The following is a 24,900-nucleotide window of genomic DNA, read 5'->3' as shown; positions in this document are numbered from 1 at the left end:
AGAGGTACAGTTAAACTTGCATGTAAAGACATTCGAAACATCTGCTCAGCTTTGGGTGGGAACACCCAGGTACCTTCCCTGTGGGGGCGGTTTTACGCTGTCTGCTGCAACACTGTGGACCATGCACAGTGTTTTGGTGGAAGGCCCCAGAAATGAGTCCGGGGACATTTCGGAGGTCTTTGGTGGTTAAGACCTCTTCTAAGACACAACCCTTGTTGTCAGCGTAGTTGAGCCAGTTACGTCCCATCAGAAGGGATGAAAACCTTCAGGCCTATGTGGGAATGTTTTGATACCTCCTTGGGGTGGGGCAGGCACAGTTTTACACCTGAGCCAGTTGTGTAAAGGAGGGTTGGTTTGCCATGGTCTTTCTCCAGCGGTGGATGCTCACCTGGGCTGTTCTTGCACAGATCAGAGGTTTTGCTGCCACACACCCAAAACCTCTCCTCCTCTCCTTCAGCTGGGTGGTGCAAACCTGGCTTCAGCAAGGCACCCGCAGCTTTTGCAAATGGCCAATTCTTTGAGTCATTAACCCTTAACATTTCAGTTTGTCTGTATGAGCTGCTACATCAAATGCAGCTACAAAACAGGACTGGCATGTTGGTGGATTAGGATAGTGATTATGAATCAGATTTATCCTGGTTCTTTCTGTTATCCTGTATTCCTGCTTATATCAAAGGTCTTCAATGAATCTTGGACCACATCTTAGTTCCCCTACAGTGTTATGTTACACAGAGCTGTACAGGACAGTTCATCGCTCCTTTTGTAATTATTTCAGCAGGTGAATAATTGCTCAGCAGTCTTCCATGGCTGGGATCTTAGCAGGTCTCAGCAGCCTCTCCCTCCATGAGAGCTGGAAGCATGGAATGTCATTCTTGTGTTGGAAATCTTTAGACTCAGCCCTGTTCGACAGTGTTGTTAACCCACTGTGTCCTCTGAGTACTCTTTCTTCCAATATCAGTTTGTAGATTGAGGGGTTTACGCAGGGAGCCTGTCACCAGGTGGAATCTGTTGTTAGGGTGCTGAGCCCTGCTTCCAGCAGAGATTGCAAGGCATTACTGGTTCTCTCCTTAACACTGAGTAATCACACAAATGGAGCTTTGGATAATTCTTGAACCTTTCTCTTTCTATCAGACATTTTGGCATTAGCTGCTAAAATTAGACTGGTGACTGCTTTCTGCTCTTGGCCAGGTACTATTCTCAATCAAGGAAAGTTTCTGGTTTGGTTCTAAAACTTTTTTCTGCTCAACCAGTGGTGTAATTTCTGTGCTGATAGGAGCAAAAATATTATTGATAAAACTCTGTAGCTGCCAATATGCTTTCAGTGGAATATATTTGGTGGTTCAGCACTTCCTGAGAGCAACAGATTGCTGTGCAATTTTTGCTAATGCACAGTTGGCCAGCATCCCCATATTTCTAATAATGTCATCCGGTGTGTTATTTTCTAGAAGACTTATATAGTAGTTTCTGAGAGAGCAATTGTCCCTTTAGGGAAATGGTGAAAAACCTTAATCAACTCTTAGAACTTCTGCTTTTCGATACACAAACTTCTCTTTTCCCAATCAGAAAAGAAATTAAGAGAGATGGTGATAGTGACAGTAACAGAAAGCAAGTAAAAGAGCTGTATATTCTCCATAAAATCTTTAAGAAGTCCATTCTTTCTGGAAATGCATGCAGGAATCTTGCTATTTGTCATTAATTATCTGTTTTTAAACGAGATTTTGTGATTCCAACAGAATGACTTCTCCAAAAACTGTGCTGTGTCTTGTTCCTAAGAAGAACTGATTGTGTGATTCGTCCTGCTGTTGGGGATTTTCTCTAACAGAAGTAATTTTTCCAAAAAAATTATTCTTTTTCTCCAGAGTAAGAATATCTCCCTAAACTCATTCAGTGTAAGGCACTCCTACTGTGCAAGTGAATCTGTATAAGATGTTAAAGAGGAAAAGACCTCCCTCAAACTCCAAATTTCATTAATTCATTAATTAAATTTATGTCTTAACTGTTATAAGGAGGAATGCTATTTAAGATTCTCAAAGCAAAATTAGATAATGGTTTATGTGGTTTATGTGACTTACTTACATCTCCTTTAGAAAATAGCATTTTGGAATGTTCCAGTTGAAAGATCCTTTTACTTGTACTCCATTGTACTGTTACCTTGTGCACTAAGGTTTTTGTTATGCTTAAAACACATAGTTTTAAGCATAACAAGGGACAAAATAGTCCCTTTCAAAACAAAATGAAAAAGTGACTATCTTTATTTTGGTAATGAGTGGTGAAAAAATGCTACCAAAGTAGCATTTCACACTAGTAGCATAGTGGTAGTATGTCAGTGGTCAGACAGCAAACTTTGTATTTTCTTTGTATTTTCTTTGTAATAGTATGTCCTGTAAGGAGAAACAAACAGAGTACAATAGAGAAGAAGGTATTGATGGTGACTGATGATAAAAGGCACCTGAGCATTCATGTAATTCTGGAATAAATACCACTCCCTGACCCATACTGGAATGTTGGTCATTTTGCAACTTCTGTGAGTGTAATTTAAAGGAAAATGCTAATACTGACAAAGCATATTATGAAGCAGAAAGTGAACATGGATTTGTCCTTAAAAGGAAGATTGATCAGAAAGCTTTTGCAGAGTAGTCTCCGGAGGTACCAAAATTTTAAGCCAGCAATGTAAGACGTTTTTCTGCCTGCCCTAATTTATCGTTCTGCTCTGCAAAGGGACTTTGTAAGAATGGAGCTTGACAGCCACTGTTTGAGTAATATCTGGGTGAAATTTCTATTGATGAGATAACCTGGGAAACACCTTTCAGGTTCAAAGCCGAATATTTTGGATACCTTACTGTTACTACTTAATCTTCTTTCAGTGTGTTTCTATGTATTTAATTTTATTCACAGCTTTGAAGGCAGTTCAATTACTTGCATGGTTTTGTATTTGTAAACATTTCCTTTGATGTATTAGGCAAGCAAGTCTTACACCAGTTAGCTGTCCCACAGAGGTGCTAATCCTTTGAGACTGAGAGAATCAACCTCTGCTTTTCACTGAAATTCTAGATATGAATTGAAAAGTAGTGTAAAACAGATTTTCTTTGTAAGAAATTTTGCAGAACATACTATTTAATGTATAACTGCTTTAAGTAAGAGGCATAAATAGTATAGTTCAGTTTCTAAAGGCTTACTATTTAATTAGCTTTAAAAATGCACTGGTAGCTTAGATTAGGTGATTTTGCCCTGACACGCAGCAGGAATGGAGTGTTTCAAGTGGAGAAAAGTAGCTTAAGATATAGCTGTAGGTAAATAGATCCCAAGGAATTTTTGCAGTCTTGTCTCTTGTGCTCTTACAATGTGAAGTGTTAATTGGCAGCTGTGTCCTAATGGACAATGTGCAAGGGTTGCACAGGGATTATTTATGCATTTCAGAAGTATTTGAAAGGTGAAAGAAATACTTAAAGAGCAGTGCCTTTTGTAAATGCCCCTGATGGATAAATGAATATATGATGATTTATGAGTTACTATCCAAAGTCAAGTAGAACCAAAGGAAGAAATCAGCTTAGTGATAGCAGATGATCTGGGGAAAGGATGACCTAAAATACCTTTTTCTAAGCTGTGCTGCAACTATTTCAGAGCTGCTCAATGCAACTTACTATAGTGCTTAACCTGCAGTTTTGTTGGATAACGAGAAAAAACAGCATTGTGAGAAAATGTGTAGATGTCAAAGCCAGGGCAAAAGTGTAGGAAGTGATTTTTTTTTTTCTAATTATTATTCTGGGAGTGATATTTTTTCAAGAAAAGAATACATTAAACAACTGAATGAAAATGGTGTGGAATTAGGAAAAAAAGTAACTTTGCTAATTAGATGGGCTGGTTATTATTAGTTGGTTTTAATTTCATTTTTTCCTTCTCTGCACCTAGGTCCTGTGCTGTTGCACATGACATAATCATCTGTTTAAATATTTTGTTTCTCTGACTCTTATGATGCCTTTTGCCCCATCCTCACTGTTTGTAACAGAGTTAATAAAACTTTCTTTACTACCTTACTAGCCACTTGCATCACTTTGAAGCTGTCTGCCTAGCTTTCTGCATGCTTGAGGCTTAATGTGGACTTAAAAATTCAAGAGCACCAATACGAGGTGTCCAAAACCAAAGACAACCTCAGAGTTTTATCTTTTGAGCACTGGGACCTTTTGGCACACTTTCAAAAATTTATATGTATTGTGTTTAAGTATAAAGAACCCCAAAACGCATTCTTCGGTCATGGGTTTAGAATCCTTTTGGGGGGGAGGGAGTGTCAGGGTGGGTTTTTTGAGGTTAGTATTTTTACTTTTTTCATCTTTGTTTCAGTGGAGATAACACTTGCATTGAAAATTTCGCTAGGGTAAGGCTATTTGAAGTGCTTACTATTTCCACAGTTATTCTCAAACACCAGCTGAATTTTATTTTTATAGCTGGAGTGCAGCTCATGTATGTTCTGTTCTCACATTGAGCAGAGATGCTTGTATTTCTGTTCTCCTTGATGATTTAGGAATGCACTGGAAATAAAAGAATTGGTCTCACTGTTGAACCGTTTTCACAGCCAAGAAAATATTGTGCATCATTTCCTTAATGGAGTCATAGTGAAGTAAACTTTTTGTTTTCTGTTTTTCTAATGCAACAGAAATCAAAGATGGAAGAGAAAATCAAATTTCGTATTTGAAAATATCAAAACTAGCATTGGCTTTTGCAATTATCCACTCAAAACCACCTGGGAAGAGTTCCAAAGAATACATAGAGTACCTTGCCAAAACTGTATCCAAACAGGATTTTGGATGGAAATGGAAAGTGGAAGTGCTGGAAGCTGAAGTTCTTCGATTACGACAGGAACTTCTTTTGAACAGGATCTCTCCAAGATTCTGCTTGGAAAATAGTAAGTTACTCAAATAATTTCTGGCTTTGTTGCAATAGCAAGGAACCAAACAGCTTTCATGTTGCCTTTCATGTACCATTTCTTGTACCTAGATGTGGGAGTCTTCAGTGTGCAGTTTTTTGGTTTTTTCCACAGTTCTGAGGTTGTGGAACACTTAATTTATTTGTAATGGGATTGTGCTTGATAATTTGATGCAGAATTTACATATTTAACCTTCAGAATCAATATGTGTTATACAAAATAATTGCAGACCAAAATTGTCAATACAGAATGTTACTCTATAACCTTGGAGCTACTAGTTTGTAGGAACTAGTTTGTATTTACATTTGTAACATGTCTTAAAGACATATTGCATATTTTTAACCACCCTACAGATGTTTAAAATCAGAATTTAAGCCTAAAGTCTTGGAAGCGTTAATCCCTAATATGTGTAACAGGAAGGTAGGGCAGGCAAAGAACAGTATATCTGTTGTTTCTGCAAGTGTACTGAGACTGTGGGTACTGTGAACGTTTTTTATGGCATATAAAATATTGTGAGTCTGATATTATTGGATTCAGGAAAGCATTTATTCAAAGAAGATACAAAAAAAAAAAAGATGGTCTCAAACAGCACTGTTTCTCTGACTTGTGTGTGTGGAGTGAGTCATGCTCAATTCAAGATATCAGTGGCACTGTGTGAGCTTGGAAAGCAGTGGAGGATTTCTGCAGTCTCTGGGGAGATACTTTCCTGGGAGATGGAGGTCAAAATGCTCTGGGCTGAAGGAGAGAGGAAGTTCACTGTTGAAGGGATCTCTAAAATCAAGATGTATAACTAATTGCTTTATGACTTGAGATTTTTAAAAGGTTCCCTGGTGGAAAACTTGATAAGGCTTTACCACACTGCTTTTGTACTGAAACAGTAGCTTCTTTATTGCCTTGGGAAATGATCTCTAGTTTGTAACGTTGACTGATAGGGGGGATCATTAGACTTCAGCTAGAAGCTCTAATGGTTTATGTATTTTTGTATAATAGACCTTTCTCTACAGAGAAGTGATTTAATGACTCTTCTTACTTCATTATTGTCTGGGTGTCTGTTTTCTGCAACGTGTTGCAAATATGACATATAAAACTAAAAGTAACTTTTAAGATGCAGCTTCCCACAGGTGTCTTATGTTTTGAAGAACTGGCTGCATATGATCAGGAGAGATTTATAAACATCTAATGTCTGGAGAGAATATTCTGATTGTGGATTAAGCAGAACGCAGCAAACACTATCAATTAGCAAAACATAGCAAACAAAATCAATTCATTTTCAACTTCCATGTTCCAAGTCTAATTTTTTAAAGATTCACTAAACTCTAGATTTTAATTGTGAGATAGGCAGAGAAAACTGTCCCTGGCAGATAACACGTCTTGCAAAGGATGTTAATTTTCATTGCCCAAGTTACACTGAAGTTTGGTCACAGATTTAAACTGTAATAAATCTTTTCTTATTTTAGATGTCTTATACCTGTGCTAAGTTTCTGCTGAGTGTGCATTCATGATTACAGTTCCACTAGAGATAAATGCTGGGTCATGTGCATTTGAGTAAAGAAAGGTTGTTACTGGTACCTGATCTGTTGGTGAGATCTACACACTGCTCAGGAGATCAAGTTGATGATGTACATTAATAGTAGAACACCTGTGGTTGACATGTATGGGAAGATGGTCATAGAAGCAAGGCCTACCTGAAATAGGGACCGCTACACCACTGGCATCTTCTGCCCCAAGAAAAAATATAACACCTTTCTCATGTGTTGTGCCCGTTTTGAGATGTTTCAAGCCCATGGAGATTAGAATCTAAAGGGTGGCTACTGCTGAAATACAAAGGCACAAAGAGTTTGAATCTAAGTTAAGAGAAAAAGTGGTAATAAGCGGTGTTTCATCTTTTCAAGTGAGACTACTATAGATCCATCAAGCCATCCTTATGGATGATGATACTAGGTTTACTACCTAATATCACTCCAAAGGTATGCTCTTTAGGGCTGAGGGTAATAACTAGACTTGTTCTTAGCACTAAGAAGTCAAGGATCCTTTTCCTCCTCCACTCATTTCTCCAGCCTCATTTCTGGAGTTGGTGTTTTGCTTAAAATAATGCAGCCTTTTAAAAATATTTCAAACCTCCAGCTTTTCTATGGCTTTCTTGTGTTTTGATTAACAACTCTTTAGATACAGGAATATCTGGGTTTCACAAAATTCACCACCAGAAAATCTCATGCAGTAAGGATGAGACTGCATTTATTTCTGCTGGTGCCTCTTGAGAACTGAAGAGTTTGAGTCCTTCAGCCAAGGTTCACTTTGCAGCTGTATCTTCTCTGCTTTGCATTCCGAATGTGAGAGCTTTCCTCTCCCACCTGCTGTTTGCAATAATAATAGTAGATCTTTCAGGGGCTTCAGTAATGATTAGAAACTGCCCATGGAGTTTTATTTCCCTGATGTGAGAAATCTGTGAGCTCTTTGAAGCAGTGGTACATATTTTCCCCCTCCACGTACAGTTGAACACAGTATGGTTGTGCAAATACATGAAGGATAAAGAACAGAGAATCCATTTTTAAAAGGTATGGTGCCTAAATTTTTTTGTCCCACCTGAATAATTCTTTGTCCTCAGAGATAGTAAAAAAATTGTCAGTTCCTAACTTAGGGGGAGAAGCCTGCTTTGCTGCAGGTAAACTGCTTGGTGGTATGAGTTCTTATGGTTTAATGTGTTTTTTATGAAAGCGCAGTGGTCCGTATTCACTGACTGCGCTGTGTCTGGAAGTTCCTTATTTTACTTACTGTTCAGTTGTCTTTCTGAATACAAGGACTCTATTCCTTCGTGGTGCTTTTGGCTGTATGCCAATCATCTGAGGAGGAGGAGAAGCAAATCTTTTTGCAATTATCTGTTGTTTTTCAGCTTGACAGTATTGTCCTGACAACTATGCCCATGGGTAGAAAACAGAAGTCAAATTTCATGTTAAATCAGAGTTTCTTGTCTTTCTTTGATCCAAATTTACATTTCACAGAAAGGAGGATAGAAACTTCTTGGTGTTACTCTTAAGAATAAGCATATAAAATACTTGAGCATTCTGTTGTCACTTTGCTTTGGAGCAACATGAAAAGATAAAGGGTCTTACAAAGCATCGATGAATTGATAGATTAATGGATTTAAGTACCTGTCCTCTGAGACAAATTCCTTCACTGTTATCAACTCATAAAATCAATGATCATATTGTTTCTTGGCAAGCTGTGTTAAACAGCTCTGAAAAGCCTGCAGCTGTTACTTCAGCCCAAGAAGGCATAAATGCAGTACTCTACCCTTTTTTGGCCAAGCGCATATTTTAGGAATGACAGTTTAGAGGATAGATGTTTATTGCCTTGGTTGCTTCAGGCTGATACTCTTGAAGGTTCCAAATCGATTGTCCAGGGTATATGTTTAGCAAAACGTGTATCAAGTATATGTTCTCTCTTCCTTAGCTTCACCTTCAAACTTGGTTCAAGTTACTCGCTTCTTATGAGGTGGGTAGGAATTTACTGAGCTGCTTGCTCCTCTAATTAAAATAAAAACCAGATTCTCTCCACACTGCACCTTTTTAGAATTAGGTTAATCTTCCTTTTATAGATCATTTACAGTAGAACTTCTTCTGCCATGCCCTGGAGTTCTCTCCTGTTCTTAACCTCCACAGTAGCACGTCTGCCAGCCACCCTACCTGTCTGTGTGTTTAGGGAAATGCTGAACTCTGAGGAGGAATGTGATTAACGTGAATGTCTGATTTTTAACTGTATGCTGGGGCTGTGTTTCACCTTTCAGGATACTGTCCTCTGAATTCTATTCTCTGTGTCAAAGAAGCAGCTTGTATCTCTTTGAGGAATAAGACCCAGAGGAAAAAAAGAATTTTGTATCTCCTGCTTCACTCCCTAACTTGTTATGGTTCTTAAGGAATTCAGTTATACATGTGGAAAAAAGGAAAAAATTCCTTTGTAGATTAGTGTGAATGAAGACACTTCAGTCTCATTTCTTCTTACTGGGAGCTTATAGAACTGGAACCAGCCAGTTCAACAGCTGAAGTAAAACTGATAATAACTAATACAGAACTACTGTTTGCCAGCAGCCTTGGTTTGGGCCACAGAATTCAGCCTTCTCTTCCCTTTCCACTTCCCTGTAAGTCATGGCTTGGGAATTTCTTGCTCAAAATGGAGAGGCAGAAACTCTGGGTGCTCATGTTATACCCCAGGATTTCCTCGACAGGCAAAGATAGGATCAGATAAGACCTGCTCTGATGTCAGGAACAGTGATGGCCAGTCAAAATATTTTCTGAGTAACTGGATTTCAAACTTCTGAAAGGGCAAAGCTCTCCATCATGACTTAAATAGTGTACTTGTGATGTTTCCTCTGCCTCCTTACATTAAAAGGAGTGGTGAGAGAACATAATTGATAATAGATTCTTTTTAACCTCATTTTCAAAGAGAAACCAATCAGATGAATTCAGAAAGGTCAGACCAAAACATGAAGATTTCCTCAGTGGATATGTTATCTGCAGCCTCATAAAGGAGTCTTCCTTGTTAGTGGAGATAACAGCAGTCCACATCTGACTGAATAGTAATGATACAAACACATTAGTCTATTAGGAGAAATTATTTCCCTCCCCAGAAGGTAGATGAAATAGTGTGAAATCTGTTGTGAATAGCACTTAGCAACAATTTTAGTTCCTATAACATGGCAATAGGGTAGAGGACTATAGAGTATAATTTCCAAGTTATCGTGGTATGTTTAAGGAAAAGCTATTTTTTCAGGTTGGTGTGTTCAAATGAGCTGCTGTTACAGATTGCTATGTCCTGTCATCACTTCCCCCCCCTGGTATTTGAAGGAGTACAAAAGCACGACAATTGAGGAGGAGCTGTCAGTCTCTGAGGGGTATAGTTTACTTCTTTCTTTTTCTATCTTCCTTTTTCTAAAGTGAGACGATTCTTCATTGGGCAGCAGTTAACTCTTAATTTGATGTTGCCATGGAAAACAGTTCTGATTATTTTTGTTGGGTGCTTAGGGATGTGATGTTTCTGCATGAAGACATTCTATCTCCCTATTTCTTGCCTCCCCACCCCCCCCCAATTAAAAATAGGTGTCTTTCTCTCCATACAGATCCATAAGGGAAGCCCAGTGTGTCATCACAACATTTTTTTCTCTAAAGCATGGGGATGTCAGACAGACAGTACTTCTGAAATGTCATTTGACATCTTAAGTGTACTGGTGTACTCCTATGCTTCTACCAGTGGCAATAGTGCAAGTAGGCAGCATGGCAAGAAATGTCTCACAACCTAAGTATTTTATGTTTTTATGAGGAGAGCAAAGAAATGAGAGCAGATCTGTGAGATGGAAAAAATGAAGTTAAATTGTGTTTAGCACAGATTTACAGGAATATGGCTCTTGGAATATGATGATGAGATAAATCTGTTCTCCGTAATTGTATTGACACAATGGGGAACTTTATGAAAGCTGAGACCTTTTCAGGATAATTAAATAAGTTAATTTGCAATCTGGAAAAGCACCAGCTGGAATGTAATGATTCACTGAAATCTCGGAATACTGCTCCTTCCATGGATAACAGGTCTGTTTTGGTTGTGGAAACTTTCTCCTTTTGAAAGCAGGTGCTGCTTGTCTTATCTGATGGCATTGCTACAGCTGTTCTAAGCACATACTTGGGGCAAAGGGACCCAAGAAGCATACCTTTCTTTCCAGATTTCTGTGTAAGGAACCCATTCAGAGGCAAAACCAACCCAGTTTTCCCAGCAAGAGAAAGGGCTTGTTATTATTTTAATAATTCATTATAAGATGGATAGTGATTTTTAGGAATAAGGTTCATAAAAGCAAGTGGGATTCATAATTTAGTGTAGATTAATTTCTTTTCTTCTGGGTAACAGAATGATAGTTTTGGAGAAAACTGAATGTATATGGTAAAAAGAGGTTAAGAAGTGTGGCCATGGCAGTTGGGATCCTTTTGCCTTTAAGTCTGCTGTGGGAAAATAAGGATCAGTCAATGTTTTCCCTGGAAATACAGAATCACAGAATGGTTGAGACTGGAAGGGACTACCGAAGATCATCCTGTCCAAGCCTCTTGTCAAGCATCGACACCTAGAGCCAGTTGTGCGGAACCGTGTCCAGACAGCTTCTGAGTATCTCTCAGGATGGAGATTCCACAACCCCTTTAGGCAACCTTAACCCAACTCAAACTTAGAATCTAGTTCCTCAAGCAGATCTTTGTTTGTGTCCTTCTGGATATATAAACAGAAAAGCCAAGTATTTATACCATGTTGTATTCAAGAAAAGCGATGTTTTTAGGAAGGCACGCTTTAGCTGACTTGCTAAGGAGTCCACCTCATTTCAGCCTTCATCTCATTAAGTTGCATCCAGATCATTGCAGTCTTCGTTGGCTGCTATGTCCTGTCTCTCAGCAAAGCTCAGTTTGTTTCATAATGGAGAGCATTTTTAATAAGACATAATGCTTCCAGTTCAGTACAACCAGTTCAGTGAGGTAGCCTTCAGAGGTACCATACATTAATTCATTTAGTATTTTGAAATGTCGCCTATCTGGCTTAGAACTCAAATTTCAGTCACGTCATTGAGATGGTCAATATTGTAAAGCTTGTCATATTTTTTGTTGTCAAAGCTGCTTGATGAGCATTAGCAGAGACAAATCCGTATGTTTGTTACCTGATTATTTATCATTTAATATCTTTACTGCAAGTATTCTTTATTTGACTCGAACTACAGAAGATTTGTGCTGTCATCTACAGAGATCCCTTAAAAATGAGTGTTTCGATCCTCAAAAACCTTCTCGGTTCTTACTGAATTCTAAACATTTAGATGTTCTATTTAAGCAAAATCCCTAACCAATTGAAGTATATACTTCTAAGCCTTTAGAGAATCATATAAACCTAGCATTGAACAATTTGAGAATTTTAGATACTCAGTCCTATATTCATTTCTGTGAAATTATTCCTAAATGGGATAAAATATGTCAGCATGCACCTTTAGAATGAAAAAGCATGAAAAAGCACCTTGCATTTAAACAGAGGACCTTTCTTTTCCAAGCCAGTTAAAAAAAAAAACCCATGGAGATGCAGAAGCCAAGTGTGGGATACAAGGCTTCTAAAACTTCTTTTTTTGGAGAACTCTAGAATCTTTATAATACTTTGGCATTATTATTTTGGAATAATGAAAATAGAAGTTTGGCTTGATTCCAGGTCAGGACAACAATGAGGTGTTAAACACATAGTAGTTCATAAGCGGGGGAGAGTTGTTTTTTTCCTTGGCCAGTCAGCTTGGTTAGTAATGAAAGCAGCAGAATAGAGACAGTTACACATGAAAGAAAGGCAAAGAAAACGTATGGGTTTTGAAATAAGAGAATAAACTTGATTCATTGTTCACGGAAAGTGCACTTCAAACAAACCAATCAATGAAAATTAAATGACGACTAACAGAGTCCTGAAAAATGTAGAAGTGGACATAATTTCACTTACGTTTTTAATTTCCTTTTAGAGGTTATTGACTGAACACCTACTTGGAAAGCAGAATGCAGTATCATCAAAGAGATTTCTAAGAATGTCTCATTTTTAATTGTCTCTTGTTTTTTCTTTTAGAAGTGGAACTGAGAGTATCAATTGTAACTGAGTTTTAAGATAACTTTACGTGTCTGATGTCAAATGTTTTTTATTTTCAAGTGATAATCCATGTGTCTGCTCAGGAAATGAGAGAATATAAACAAAGTCTAATGCTTGAAACTGAAGTAATTTTTTCTTTGCAGAACTCAGATCACCTCTTCACTTTATTTCTTACCTCTGCCACCTTCAAGCCTCTTTTCTGTTCTGCAGTCCCTGTTGGTGGTGGAACTGCAGGTAGATTAAGTTTTTCAAAAGACTTGAAGATCATTTTACCATTTCACAGCAATTTCATCAGTTGAGGACCCTTCTTCAGTTTTTAAAATTTGAACTACATGTAGCATTTGGCCTTTCTCACTCAAATGTGCTCCAGTCTGTGGCAGCCACTAGCAGAGTGTCTTAAGGAAGCATCTTCCACCACCCCTGCTCCTGCTGCATGGATCTTATACAAGCTGCCTCTTTTACTCCACATTGGGTAGGGAGAGAATGAATGTGGGACATTGAATTGCCTTTGGTGTTTTCTAGAGCTCTGCTTCCTCAGAACTAGCTGAAGACTCCCCCTTCTCTAATCATGGGGCACGTTGCCATCTCACTACCCTGATGAAAGCCTCTGTTTTATGGTCCCACAGGGGTATGTACATCTGAGTTCTAGTGCCTGCACACCTTGCTGACACGCTGCTCAGTATGTAAGTCACTCCCTCATCCCTTGAGTGGCTTCTGATTTTCAGGCCATACTCTTTCTGCAGTAGTGGGTATGTGTAGAACCATGTGAGTTCTTCAGCCTTTGTGCCCCAAGACTCTGTGGTACCACATCTCGCTTTGTTTGGGGCTCAGGATCTTGCTTTGTTTTTCATCTCAGGATCTTAATTTAGTAAGGAGCTAAAGTCCTAAATAGGAGTTAAGAATTAAAATATTTCCTGAATTTGGTGTGACAAATTTAAGGAGACTGTAAAATTGTTGATGACCAGATATTTCATTACTTATGGTGGTGTAAATTTGGTGTCACTTTATCACACACACTAAATTTTCATATTTCTTGTTCCAATACACTTATAGTCAAATGTTCTTGAAATTACTATTTACAGATTCTTGTTAGTCTCAGGCAGACTTATTTTAAAGGCCATTGCTTTTATTTTTTTATTTTTGTACTTGATAACCACATGGTGTGAACATCAAGACTGCTTTCTCATTTAAATAGTAGGTAAGTACAAAGCGATGAGTTTAGCTTCTTTCAAGAAATAAATTACAAGCTATTTGTAGACATTCTGAGGGGAATAATGAGTATTTCCTGGTGGGTTTTTTTGTTGGTTTTTTTTTTTTTACAAGATAACTGCCACCTCCTCCCCAAATGCCTGGAACATGTAAATAGCTTAACAATTTTAAGTATTTTAGATGGAATTACTCATTTAGATGGAAATATACTGCTATTGGGGACTTACTGTAACAGGGTTTTCCGGACACTTGTCATGGAACAGGAGTTTGATATTGCAATGAATAGTAATCCAACCATAAATGGAACATTGTCTCATACTAGGAGTGTTTCATTGAATATCCTACCTCTTACCTTTGGGAACATCTTAAGTTTTTCTTCTATGGATATTGCTGTACTATTCTTCCTTTTTTCTTCTCTTTTCTTTCCCTTTCTTTCACCTCTTCTGTTTTTGGTTTGTTGTTTTGTTTTTGTTTTTTTTTACTTTGACAAGAGAATCAGCAAACATACATATGGGGTTTTTGCACATAGTTCTTGATTTACTGCTTCTGACTTCTGACATTAAATCCTCATGAGCAATTTTCATGTTTTCATGGGATTGAGAACAGGAACAAAATACCCACATAGCAGAACTCACTGTAGATGGATTCCCTGGAAGGGAAGCTTATTTTCCTTAAATGGAACCAAAAACAGCTTTCATTTTTTTTCTTCTGAAATGTGTTTTGCTCAAAATCCTAGGGAGAGAAGACATGGAAAATGGATGCCTGTTCTCGTTCGTCAGACCTTGGGAAGTGTGCTTTGCTTCTTTTCTTGCTTTCCAAGTTTGGATATGCAGGGCATTTGGAAACAGTGTTAATCTTTAAAATGCTAGGCTGGCCTTAAATGTCCAGCTTTTCCTACCTCCTGGAAATGGAAGTTGATTTTCCTACAATTAGACCTCTCATTTTGAGTCAGTTGGTACCAATACTGTGCAATTTCAAATATGTCTGAATGTTAAAGATGTGAAACTCAACAATGAATAAATAAATAAACCACATTTCCAGTTTTGATCTCAGTAATAGTACTCTCATTGGTATTGCTATGTTTTCAGAGACTGAACTAATGGTCAGAATTTAATTTGAAATTGTGAATTTAATGAAGTCTGTATTGAAATTTTTGAGTAGTGTTTTATTAACATACCGAATATTGTAGGTTGCTGCCTAGGGATGTTCTCTGTGTTAAAAATGCTTTTTTTAACTGTCTATGAAATACAACATTTATTTCCTGTGAGGCCAAACCATCTATAATTTTTAAAAATTAATAAGAATACAAAGGCAGAGGAGTATGGTACTGCTTTGGATTCTTTTGGAAAATGTGAACAGTGTAGGGATGTTTTCTAAGAGTGAGAGGGGAAGCAGTTTGTGACTCTGTCCCAGTAAGCAGGGCTGAGCCAGGAGTTGGTCAGATGGGGTTCTAGCCTTGCCTCGTGGCACTGAGATGTTTACCTGTGTTGGTCTTCCACTTCACTTCTCTGGCTTGTTTTGACTGTGATCTTTTGGCATAGGTAGCATGTAGGACAGGTGTCTTTTGTCACCTGGAGCTGAATTTATGTCGAGAGGCATTGCCTTAAATGTATTTAATGTGTGAAATGGGATGAAAGAGATCCTACAGTAGCACACGAAAGTAATTTATTGGTGTGAATGTACTGCATACCTCTTGTAATGTAGTTTGTGTGTCTTTGAAGGAGATGGTATGAGATAGGTGATGACTGAAGAGGCTTTTGATTCCAAATGTTTCTCTTTGTTAAATAATGAAAAAATCAAATCTAATGTTCTGTTCAACTTTGACTGTTAGAATTTCTTACCTGACTGGGGAGAAAGAGCACACATAAAAAAGAATATTTTATTTGATGCAGTTATAGGAACAGACTTTCACTGCCTCTTAATACCAGTCAGAGTTTTTGAGAATAAAAGCAGTAAGAATGTTTGGAAGACCAGGAATTTACATGCATTTTCTTCCCTGTAAATTAATGGGAGTATAGATATTCACTTAAATTGTTTGGTTTATGTCTACTTAAATTATATATAGGAAAACTGAAAATTTCTGACAATTTTAAACTGAAAATTACTGTTCATATTACTATGAGCATAAAACATCTTGTTCACAAATAGACATTAACTTCTGAAATTTTTTACTTTAATTTAAAAATACGTTCTTCCACAGCTAAATTCTAGTCATGGGAAGTTCTTGGGGAGCCAACATAGACATGTATTACATGATTTTTGCATGGAAGCAAAAAGGAGAAAGTATATATAGCACTTTCAATAAGCATGTGTTTAAGTATTGCACAAATGTAACTGTCATGTTTGCATTTCAGGAAAACAGGATACGTCTGCTGAAACTCTTCTGGGTCGGGAATCTATAAACCCTACAAGTTACTCAAGCCAGCTAGAAGACTCTGGATGTGATGTCTGTAATGACTCTGCATTTGATTCTTTAGGCATAGCTTCAGATTTTCACCAATCTGAGCATAATGTCAACACTTCTAAACATTGGTTGGAAAGAGTTCCCCCACTGAACCTTTGCCGCAGTAGCAAAGAGCAATCTCTGATTGCTCCAGTGCAGTTTTTGCAACGTTTGCTTGAAATAAGAAAACTGTCAGAAGGAGGAATTCTTCAAGCAGACTTCTCAGAGCTTGAGAATGATTCTTTCACCATATGGAATTCAGTGTCTCAGCTGCTTGATGGACTGACTGTTTTTTACAAAAGTCCTAAATTCCCAGCTCCAAGTTTCCTTACTGAAGGAGTTTCTGTTTTGATCAGTTTAATAACTGATACTAAATTATCTAATCATGTTTTGAAGAAGTGTTTCAAGAAGATGGAAGAATTTAAGAAAAATCTAATTCAAATTATTTTAAGAAATAGGAGTGTCAATAGGGTAAGTTTGAAACGTTTTCTATCTTTCATATCCCACTTCCATATGCTGTAGTATTCTCCTGGTTTTATGCACTTTTAAAATACAAGTTTGTCTTATATTTTGAAGAGTACTACTCAGAGATTTTTGTGATTGTTCTTTTCTGCAGTATGGACAATAAATGCTCTGAAGCACTTGAAAAAGTTCTTGCTCATGCTTGCAAGAAGTTCTAGCCTATTCCCAAGTACAGGACCTTTAAATAACTGATACAAATGCAGTTTAAAGCAACTTCATAGAAAATATGAGGGAAAACCACATTGTTTCTCTTGCTTTATGAAGATATACTATAGATATTCATTCATATGTAATGAATATACAGTTTTTTATTCTTTCTTGAGCATCTAGATAAAATAGTTCATTTGCTTCAGATATCCATCTTTCTCTAGATACTTGCAAACTGTGTTTTAAAAATATATAAGCAAATGAGTGAAGAGTTCAAAAATAATATATCCCCATGACAAACAACAAATAGGATTGAATTGCATTTTGTTTGTATTCATCAGTGTGTATTGTTCCATGTATCATCTTGTTAATTTCCTCATTCAACTGAAATATCACTGGTCTGTCTTCACAAGATGCCCTACAGGTAATGAATTTCACTGCCTGTTTTAGGATTTTTAGTTTTCATTCTGGCTTTTAGAGTTAACTTGGAACAGACACAATGGTGGTATTGTTTGACACTCAGACGTACCAATCTAGTGTCCCCATGTAGGCAACTACACTACCATTAGAGCAAATGAAGATCTTGTCCCTGTAATTCTTGGAGCCTAAAGAATGCTCACTGGGTACTAGGTCCCTATTTTAGGATAAATTCTAAAGTTGCCTTTAGCAAAATGAGAGCCAGAACATCTGCTATGCCCGTGGATGGATGTACCCATTTGTCTTAATTTAAAATGAATCCCACTCACTGTGTATTGAGTGTTTACCCCAGAACATGAACATGAAACAAATATTATTACCAAATTAAGAGAGTGTTGGGTGGAAAGGATGTACCTGTATTTTGGTTAGAAAGCATTCAGACAGAAATCTTTTCAGGACTTGTGTTTCTAATACCAGAAACATTTCCAGTTTAGTGTCACCATGGTACAAGACTTAGTTTTTAATTAGAGGTGTCCCTGGTCAGTGTTTTGAAAGGACGTGACCATACATTCTATTTGTGTTGCGATAGGAATGGAGTTATACAGGTGTGATTCATTTTTTGTGTGTGTGTGTGATCACTGGATACAAAATAAAAAGTTTGAACAGTCCTTCATTAAGGATTTTTTTATAGTTGTTACTGTCCTGTGTTTCCACTGTTTCCCATCCTCTACCTGAATGGGAAGTCAGTAAATAATTGAAGTAAGGTTAATTGTGGAAGAGCAATCCAGACATTATCCAGAGAGGGATTTTCTGTTGATTGGAGGAATCTGGCAAAGTTTAAGTGAGCAGTGTCACATCTTAAATGGCAGAAAATACTCTGATAGATCAGGGATGTTTCAGGTCTGCAAAATGTTTTTATGATCATTCAGGAGAGGTGGAGTATGTCCACATAATTTGAAAGTGGCATATTTTCTCTGAATAACTTCACTAAAACAGATGGCTTTTTATGAGATGTGTTGTATCTTGCTTCCACCAAAATATTGATTTAAAAGTCATTACTATTGGCAGCCATTGCTTCAGTCAAACAGATTAAAAGAGTTTAAAAATCATATAAGCCTATTACTAAGGGATAATCTTGGAGGTTTCCAGATTAGAGGATTGGTTTTCTTTAAACTGAATTGAAAATGGAAATAAACATATAGCATTCAGAATTAGTAGTGTAAATCGTGTAACTAATTCTTTACGTGCTGTGTACCAGATATCTCCCAGGATCACTTTATACAGGTGGTGATTGAAATATCAAGGTTTAAAAAAAATTACCATTACTTACAAAGCTATCTTCTGAAAAGAGTTGCAAACTGTATGAAATTCAGTTCCAGGAAAATGCTTAAATCTCTCCAGCATAAAAATATTAAGAATTCTGTTGTATCTAACTTTACTGTCAAAAAGCATTTGTATAGACAGCCATTGATGCAGCAATATAGTATTTGACACAGCTTTCCCTTTACCATCCTCACCATTAAAACTGTCAAGAACTTTCAAGGACAAACGGCTGTGAGAAACACCTTCAAAAAGCTAACAGAAGTGCTGTGGATTACACTAAATTAATTAATTACATCTTCAAAAGCAATCTCAGCATTTTTCAGAGCAAGTTAACTAACTTTAAATAATCTTTGAAAATTGGAAAAGGAATCATTATCTCTACCTTAGATGTAAAGGAAGAAAAACAGCAGCAGAGTTACTTGCTGTAACTGTTGAGTGCTATTGTTTGAAATATTTATAATTATAAAGCATTGGAAGCTGTAAGAGCCAGCAAAGACATGTACTCAGAAATTTTTTCCTGGATTCAGTTGCCTAAAGCTGTGCACTTTGGATAGGATTTGACCTGAAACTCCAAATTTACATAGGTGTCAAAAGGAAAGAAAAGTAAGTCTGTCAATTAAGGTATGTGACCGAAAATAAAAGGTAATTTTACTTAGAATATTGAATTATTTATATAAAAAAAATTAAAAGTAAATGTAGCCTCTTGAAAATTTTTCTTTTTAAAATTTTCTCCTTTCCCCCCACCATGTTTCGAGAGCAGCTCAGAAGTATGCATGCAGTTGTTAGACACACAATCCTTTGGAATAAACCTTTTGGAAATGTCTGAAAAATGGAGCCTCAAGTCACAGCTGCTAAGGGTGAAGCATGAATGTTAAGAGGTTCAACCATCTGTGCAAGGGCCTGACTTTGCACCTTCTGCTGGCATGATCTTGCATTCCTGTATGGCTGCCACAGAAAAGCTTGTGAGGATCCTGTGTGTAACTCTGGTACAGATGAGCTGTTGCTTTCATGCTGCAAAATGTGTTACAGTCACTGCTGATCTATGGAGTAAGCGCTTTGCTCATCACCAGTTTTTGAGTCCTTAGCACTGAGACCTTTGGGGGTTTGTAGGGGTGCATATTGCCTTTCGATGTGCAAGTTGTTCATTTCTGTTGTCACTCCACTGACACACTCTGCTGTGTCAGCAGAACCACTATTGTATTTATGTAGGTTCCTTGTAAGTCCCGCTTTCAAGCAGACCAAAGTGTATTATAAAACTCTGTGAGATTGTATTCAGTTGGCAGAGCTGCTGGCTCTGGCTTTCTAATGGATTCTACTACCTGACAAAACATGGGAAAACATTTCACATGGAAAACCCTGGTAGGAGCTATGGTCTGTGATTACAGCCCCAGTTGTCAGAGACTGAAAATAGTTCATGCCTCAAACATTGATATAAGATTTTGCTCATTATAAAGAACCTACAACAGAAGAAGCATCCCTGAAGAGTGGGACTTTGAACTGAAAGTCAAACTGTTGATTGGGTAAAGGGAAACACATTGTTCAGTCACCTCAGGCTGAGGGAAAGGTGGGCATCCACAAACGGCCAAAGCCACTTGCTGCAACTATCCCCAGTTGAGTTTGGGGTGGAGGGAGAGCACAGCTCACAGAAGCCAGGTTTACACAGACTCCCCCCAACCGAGGGGGGAGGAGGAGATTTTGGGTGCATGGTGTAACCTCTGGTGAGAGGCAATAAACACCCATCCTCCATTACACAAACTGGCCCAGCTGTGGAACCCCCAACCCCACAGGGCACATCCACGGGACTTTCACATGAGAGGCTTGGCCCCACAGGGCTGCACGTGGTGCAACAGACCCAGAGTCTGCCGTGAGAGACTGACCCCCCCTCCAGGGGGCCATGGCCGGACATGCCCACCCAGCCTGAGCATAGAAACCCATCGGACTCTGTGCCTTCTGAGGGGACCTTCACCACCAAGAAGGCCAGCTGGAGAGGATCAACGGGACATCACTGGGATCCACGGAGTGGTGATCTTTCCCTTATTCTGTCCCTGTCACTCTTTCTGTCCCCCCCACCTATTTTCTATGTCTTTCTTTCTCTCTCTCTCTCTCTCATATTTACCATAAAATAAACCCCTTACTATTGTCATTGGCATATGGTCTCGTTTGCACCTTAATTCAGGCAGAGGCATTTCTAAGAACCTTAAAACTGGATCATAACACCAGTGGAGTAGAAACTTCAGAAAGGAAGCACTGGAACATTTTTTTTTGCTTAATCTACCTGTTTGGGATTCAACAACGGTTGTCTCCATCCACCTCCACAGAGACATAGCAAATGTGCATTTCTCCTGCTCCTAGTTGCATCACTCACTCACTGGCACTGAAATGTGCCTGTTCTGTTGACGTTTGTATATGTTGTCCAGAATGTGTTGAAACGGGGTAATTTCTCCCATACTAGAAGAATGCAACAGTTGGAGGCACTGGGGATTCCCAACTCCCTGTGCTGTTTAGGGTAGCATATGTGTTTTATATTTCTGGTGAAGGTTTTGAACAGCTCATGGCACTAGGGCACTTCAGAGATGACATCCTGGAGCCTGCCTGGAAGCCTGCTGTGGTGTGTCTGGGCTGGCTGTAGGTTCATAATACATGGAATTAGTTTTAGAAGTCAAATTGCTTCTTCTCATGCTATGTTTAAACATCAATACTGACTTTGAAGATGCTGTTAAGTCATGAATTGCCACTCCAGTCAAACAACACATACACAAAAAAAGGTTATGTGATATTTCCTTCATTTTATCATAGCCTTTTTCTCTTTCAGAAATTGGCTACCTTCAGGGTAGTTGTTTTGAAGTTATTAGCACTAACAGCATCTGGAGGGACATTGAGACATCAACATAGTTTTAGGAACTTCTCTTATCCAGTTTACTGCCCATTTTAATTTTTTCCCTCACGTTTCATCTGAATGCCTTTATGTAAAATTTTGCCAGTGCTCAAAATATTACTATTGATGTATTTAACAGAAAAGCAAATGCAGAAGTTCTGAGTAGTAGTTTAATGCCTTTACTGGATATTTGTGCAAGAAAGAAATTCACAATTCTTCATGAAAATAACAATTTGAAAAGTAATACATTGAAAAGCAGAAAGAGAAATGTTTAAATCTCAGTGGCAATTATATAATGAAATGTGTATGTGTGCTTGTGCAGTTGAAACAGCACACATTCATCAGAACCATGGTTTTGAATCTTTTCCTATCTAGGATACAATTTGTATGATTCATTAATGACTGAATTTGCCTGGAAGAGAGTAATCATAAATGTACTCTGATGCTTTAATACGTACAACAGTATGCATTTAATAAATGCTGCAGCTAGTTGTGGGTGACCATAAATTCCCCCAACTGCGTATAGCTTACAGTATCCTTTGTCAGTAACAGCCAAGACAGTACTTAATTCACCAGTTTACAAGAGTCCTTCCTGCTTAGGAACAAATAAGATTTAAAAATAGTTATTCATGTCACTGGTGGTTTTCAAGTATAAAACAAGCAGGTTTCAGTTTTCCTAATTAATTGAGTCCCAAGGAGAATACCATGGGTGCATTTTTCATCAGCCAAAAAATTCTTACTTTTATAGGGGAAGAGCACTTCATTTGTATGAATATTAAAACATGTTGCCTGGATTTTGAAGTCTAATAAGAGTCAATGTTTGAATTTCTTGATTATTGAATTAAATTCTCTCAGCAATCTGTTGTCCTTATGTAGAGAGTTGTTTAAGTCAAATGGTAATCAAAATCCATTGTCTTGTAAATTACTACTGTCTAAAGCAATCACCAAACTGACTGGCCCTCATTTACTTCAGTAAAGTGGATCATAGAAGTAAAAAGACAGGAATGAATGAAAGAAAATTTTGTCCATCTTCCCCTCTCAGCCAGCCTCAGCTGATACAGATCATACACTAAAGCTACAATTGTGGAAGAACTACAGGATAAAGTTAGCTTGTCCAGCAGATGCTGGGTGGGCTGAAGTTCCCCATCAGGACAAGAGCCTGTGAGCACAATGCCTCCTGCAGAAAGACTTTGTCAATAGGCTCCCCTTGATCAGGGGCCTGTAGCAGACCCCAGTCACAAGGTTCCCTTTGTTGCCTCAGTCTGATTCCTGCCCACAGTCTTTCGAGCTGCTCATGGTTGTTCTTCAGAGACAACTCTCCACATTCAATCCAGCTCTAGATGCAGAGGGCAACCCCTCTGCTTCTCCTTCCTCCTGTGTCTATTCTGAACACTCTTTAGCCTTCAATAACCATGCTCCGGTCATAGGATTTGTCACACTGAGCTTCAGGACTGGCAACAAGGTTGCAGCTTTCTAGCAGCACAGTGACTTCCAACTCCTCCAGTTTTTGCCCATGCTGTGTGCACTGGTGTAAAGGCACCTCAGCTGAGCTCTCGGTTGTGTTGCCTTCCTAGAGGAACACCTATTAATTCCATTGAAACATTTCCTTGGTGTTTCCCTGTTGGCTTCTGTTACCTCAGGAGTCCCTGGCTCATCTCCCTAAGACTGCAAGTGTGCTTCACTGCAGCTAGCACATTTCAGAGTCAGCAACAGAGGATCCTCACTAGCACCTCGTCCCTCTAATCTTTGCCTATCACCCCACAGCTTGCCAGGGACAAGCCTCATACTGACAGCCTGCAGCAGTGAAGCCAACTTACGGTTCTTGTGGAGAACATTAGGTTAAGAAGCATGGAGAAAAGCATGAACAAGATTATGAAAGAGGGAAAATTTAGCCCAGGTATTAAGAAGACATTCTCTACTGTGAGGGCATTAAGATACAGAAACAGGTTGCCCTGAGAAGTTGTGGATGAGCCAGCCCTGTCTCTGTTCAAGGTCGGACTAAATCAGGCCTTGAGCAACCTGGTCTAATGGGAGGTGTCTCTTCCTGTCGCAGAGAGGATTGAGACTAAATGATCTTTAAGATCCCTTCCAACCTTTCCATTTTATGATTTTATGAGTCTGTGAAGGAGTAAGGGCAGAGTAAGGGCTTGAGATGTGGCCTACAGACCAAAGAGTTGAAATAATATGTATCAATTCATATTGATAGATATGACTGATAGATAGAAGAAATATTGGCATGTAAAAGTAAGAGAGATATATGACAACCATCAACTAACAAAGGAAGCAATGTGAAGTAAGATAAGAAAAAGGGGGGCTAATGTTCCCTGTATAAAAGTGAGCTTTTCAAATGGCACTGATGATTAGGAGTGGAAGTCAGGTTGGACTAAGTGGACAAAGGTAATGTGAAATCAAAGGTGAAAATAGTTTTGTTTATAACACCTCATAATTTGAGGATACCTGTAATAATTATTTGCCTGTCCTGTATTGCCAAATATGTCAGTTGCTTGGGAAAGAGAGCTGTTACTTGGCACAAAAACTGTAAAGTAGCAAAACAGAAACTAAGGTGCAGTTATCATAGTTGCAGGATGTAGTGAATCATGAAACTCATGAAGGAATTAAACTCATAAATTTTAGACACCCGTTATTAAATAAAATCTAACATGCTGATAAATGAGTTCTAAAAAACTAATTCATAAGTTTTTTATGTTGTTTCCTGGGAAACAGGGCTTACAGGACTGTGCTGTCCACTTTGGTTATCAGTCATTTACTCTACAAGTAACTTTTGATAGCCAGCTTGAAATCACTTTGAAAGGAGTGGAAGGTCAATAATACCTTCAAGTAGGCTTTAAAATCTGTAGCTGGGTGGAGGAGAGACCAAGTTAGTATGCCTGAGATAAGCAGAACATTGACATTATATATTCATTTTGGCAGCAGCCTGGTCGACAATCCACGCATCCTTCCCAGCTGCTGTCACAGCATTGCCCTCTCTTGCTCTGCATCCTGGATAACATGGGAAGACAGTAGAACCCAGGGTGTGGGAGGAGGGCTGGGGAGAAGTGATGCAGGACCTGACCAGTGAACCAGGCTCCATTATTTCCTGTTTCTAATGGTATATTTTTTACAATCTCATTTTCTGACTGCTTTTACCTGTGGATTCCTGAAAGGCATTGGTTTTATTTCATCTACAACATTAAACAAGCCCAAGGGATTGAAAGAGTTCTGTTCCTTTTTAACATTGGATAGATTTGAGAGCTGAACATATGCTTTTATCTTTAATGAAACTATATGCTATTAGAATTTTTTTTGTTTGAATGTTTCCAGAGTGTAATTAGCAATACATGAGCATTGCTGTACAACAAAGTCTTACTTCTGTTTGCTATTTGCAGATTTATTGTTTATATGCTATAAATG

The 24,900-nt window shown here is 38.2% G+C and overlaps 1 protein-coding gene across 1 annotated transcript in view; it reads left to right on the top strand.

The window, feature by feature from the left end:
- The window catches only part of MEI4 (meiotic double-stranded break formation protein 4), a gene marked incomplete at both ends in the record, with an annotated part of 73,918 nt that overhangs the window by 7,650 nt on the left and 41,368 nt on the right, over window positions 1-24,900 (top strand). The window contains 2 exons of the mRNA XM_082276761.1: window positions 4,652-4,900; window positions 16,117-16,676. Of these exons, the coding sequence (XP_082132887.1) occupies window positions 4,652-4,900; window positions 16,117-16,676 (809 nt within the window). The remainder of the gene's footprint in view (window positions 1-4,651; window positions 4,901-16,116; window positions 16,677-24,900) is intronic.

This window comes from Coloeus monedula, assembly GCF_965178545.1.
Source record: "Coloeus monedula genome assembly, chromosome: 2".
Classification (NCBI taxonomy): domain Eukaryota; kingdom Metazoa; phylum Chordata; class Aves; order Passeriformes; family Corvidae; genus Coloeus; species Coloeus monedula.
The sequence above is the reverse complement of the archived record's forward strand: the minus strand, read 5'-3'. Positions and strand labels throughout refer to the sequence as shown.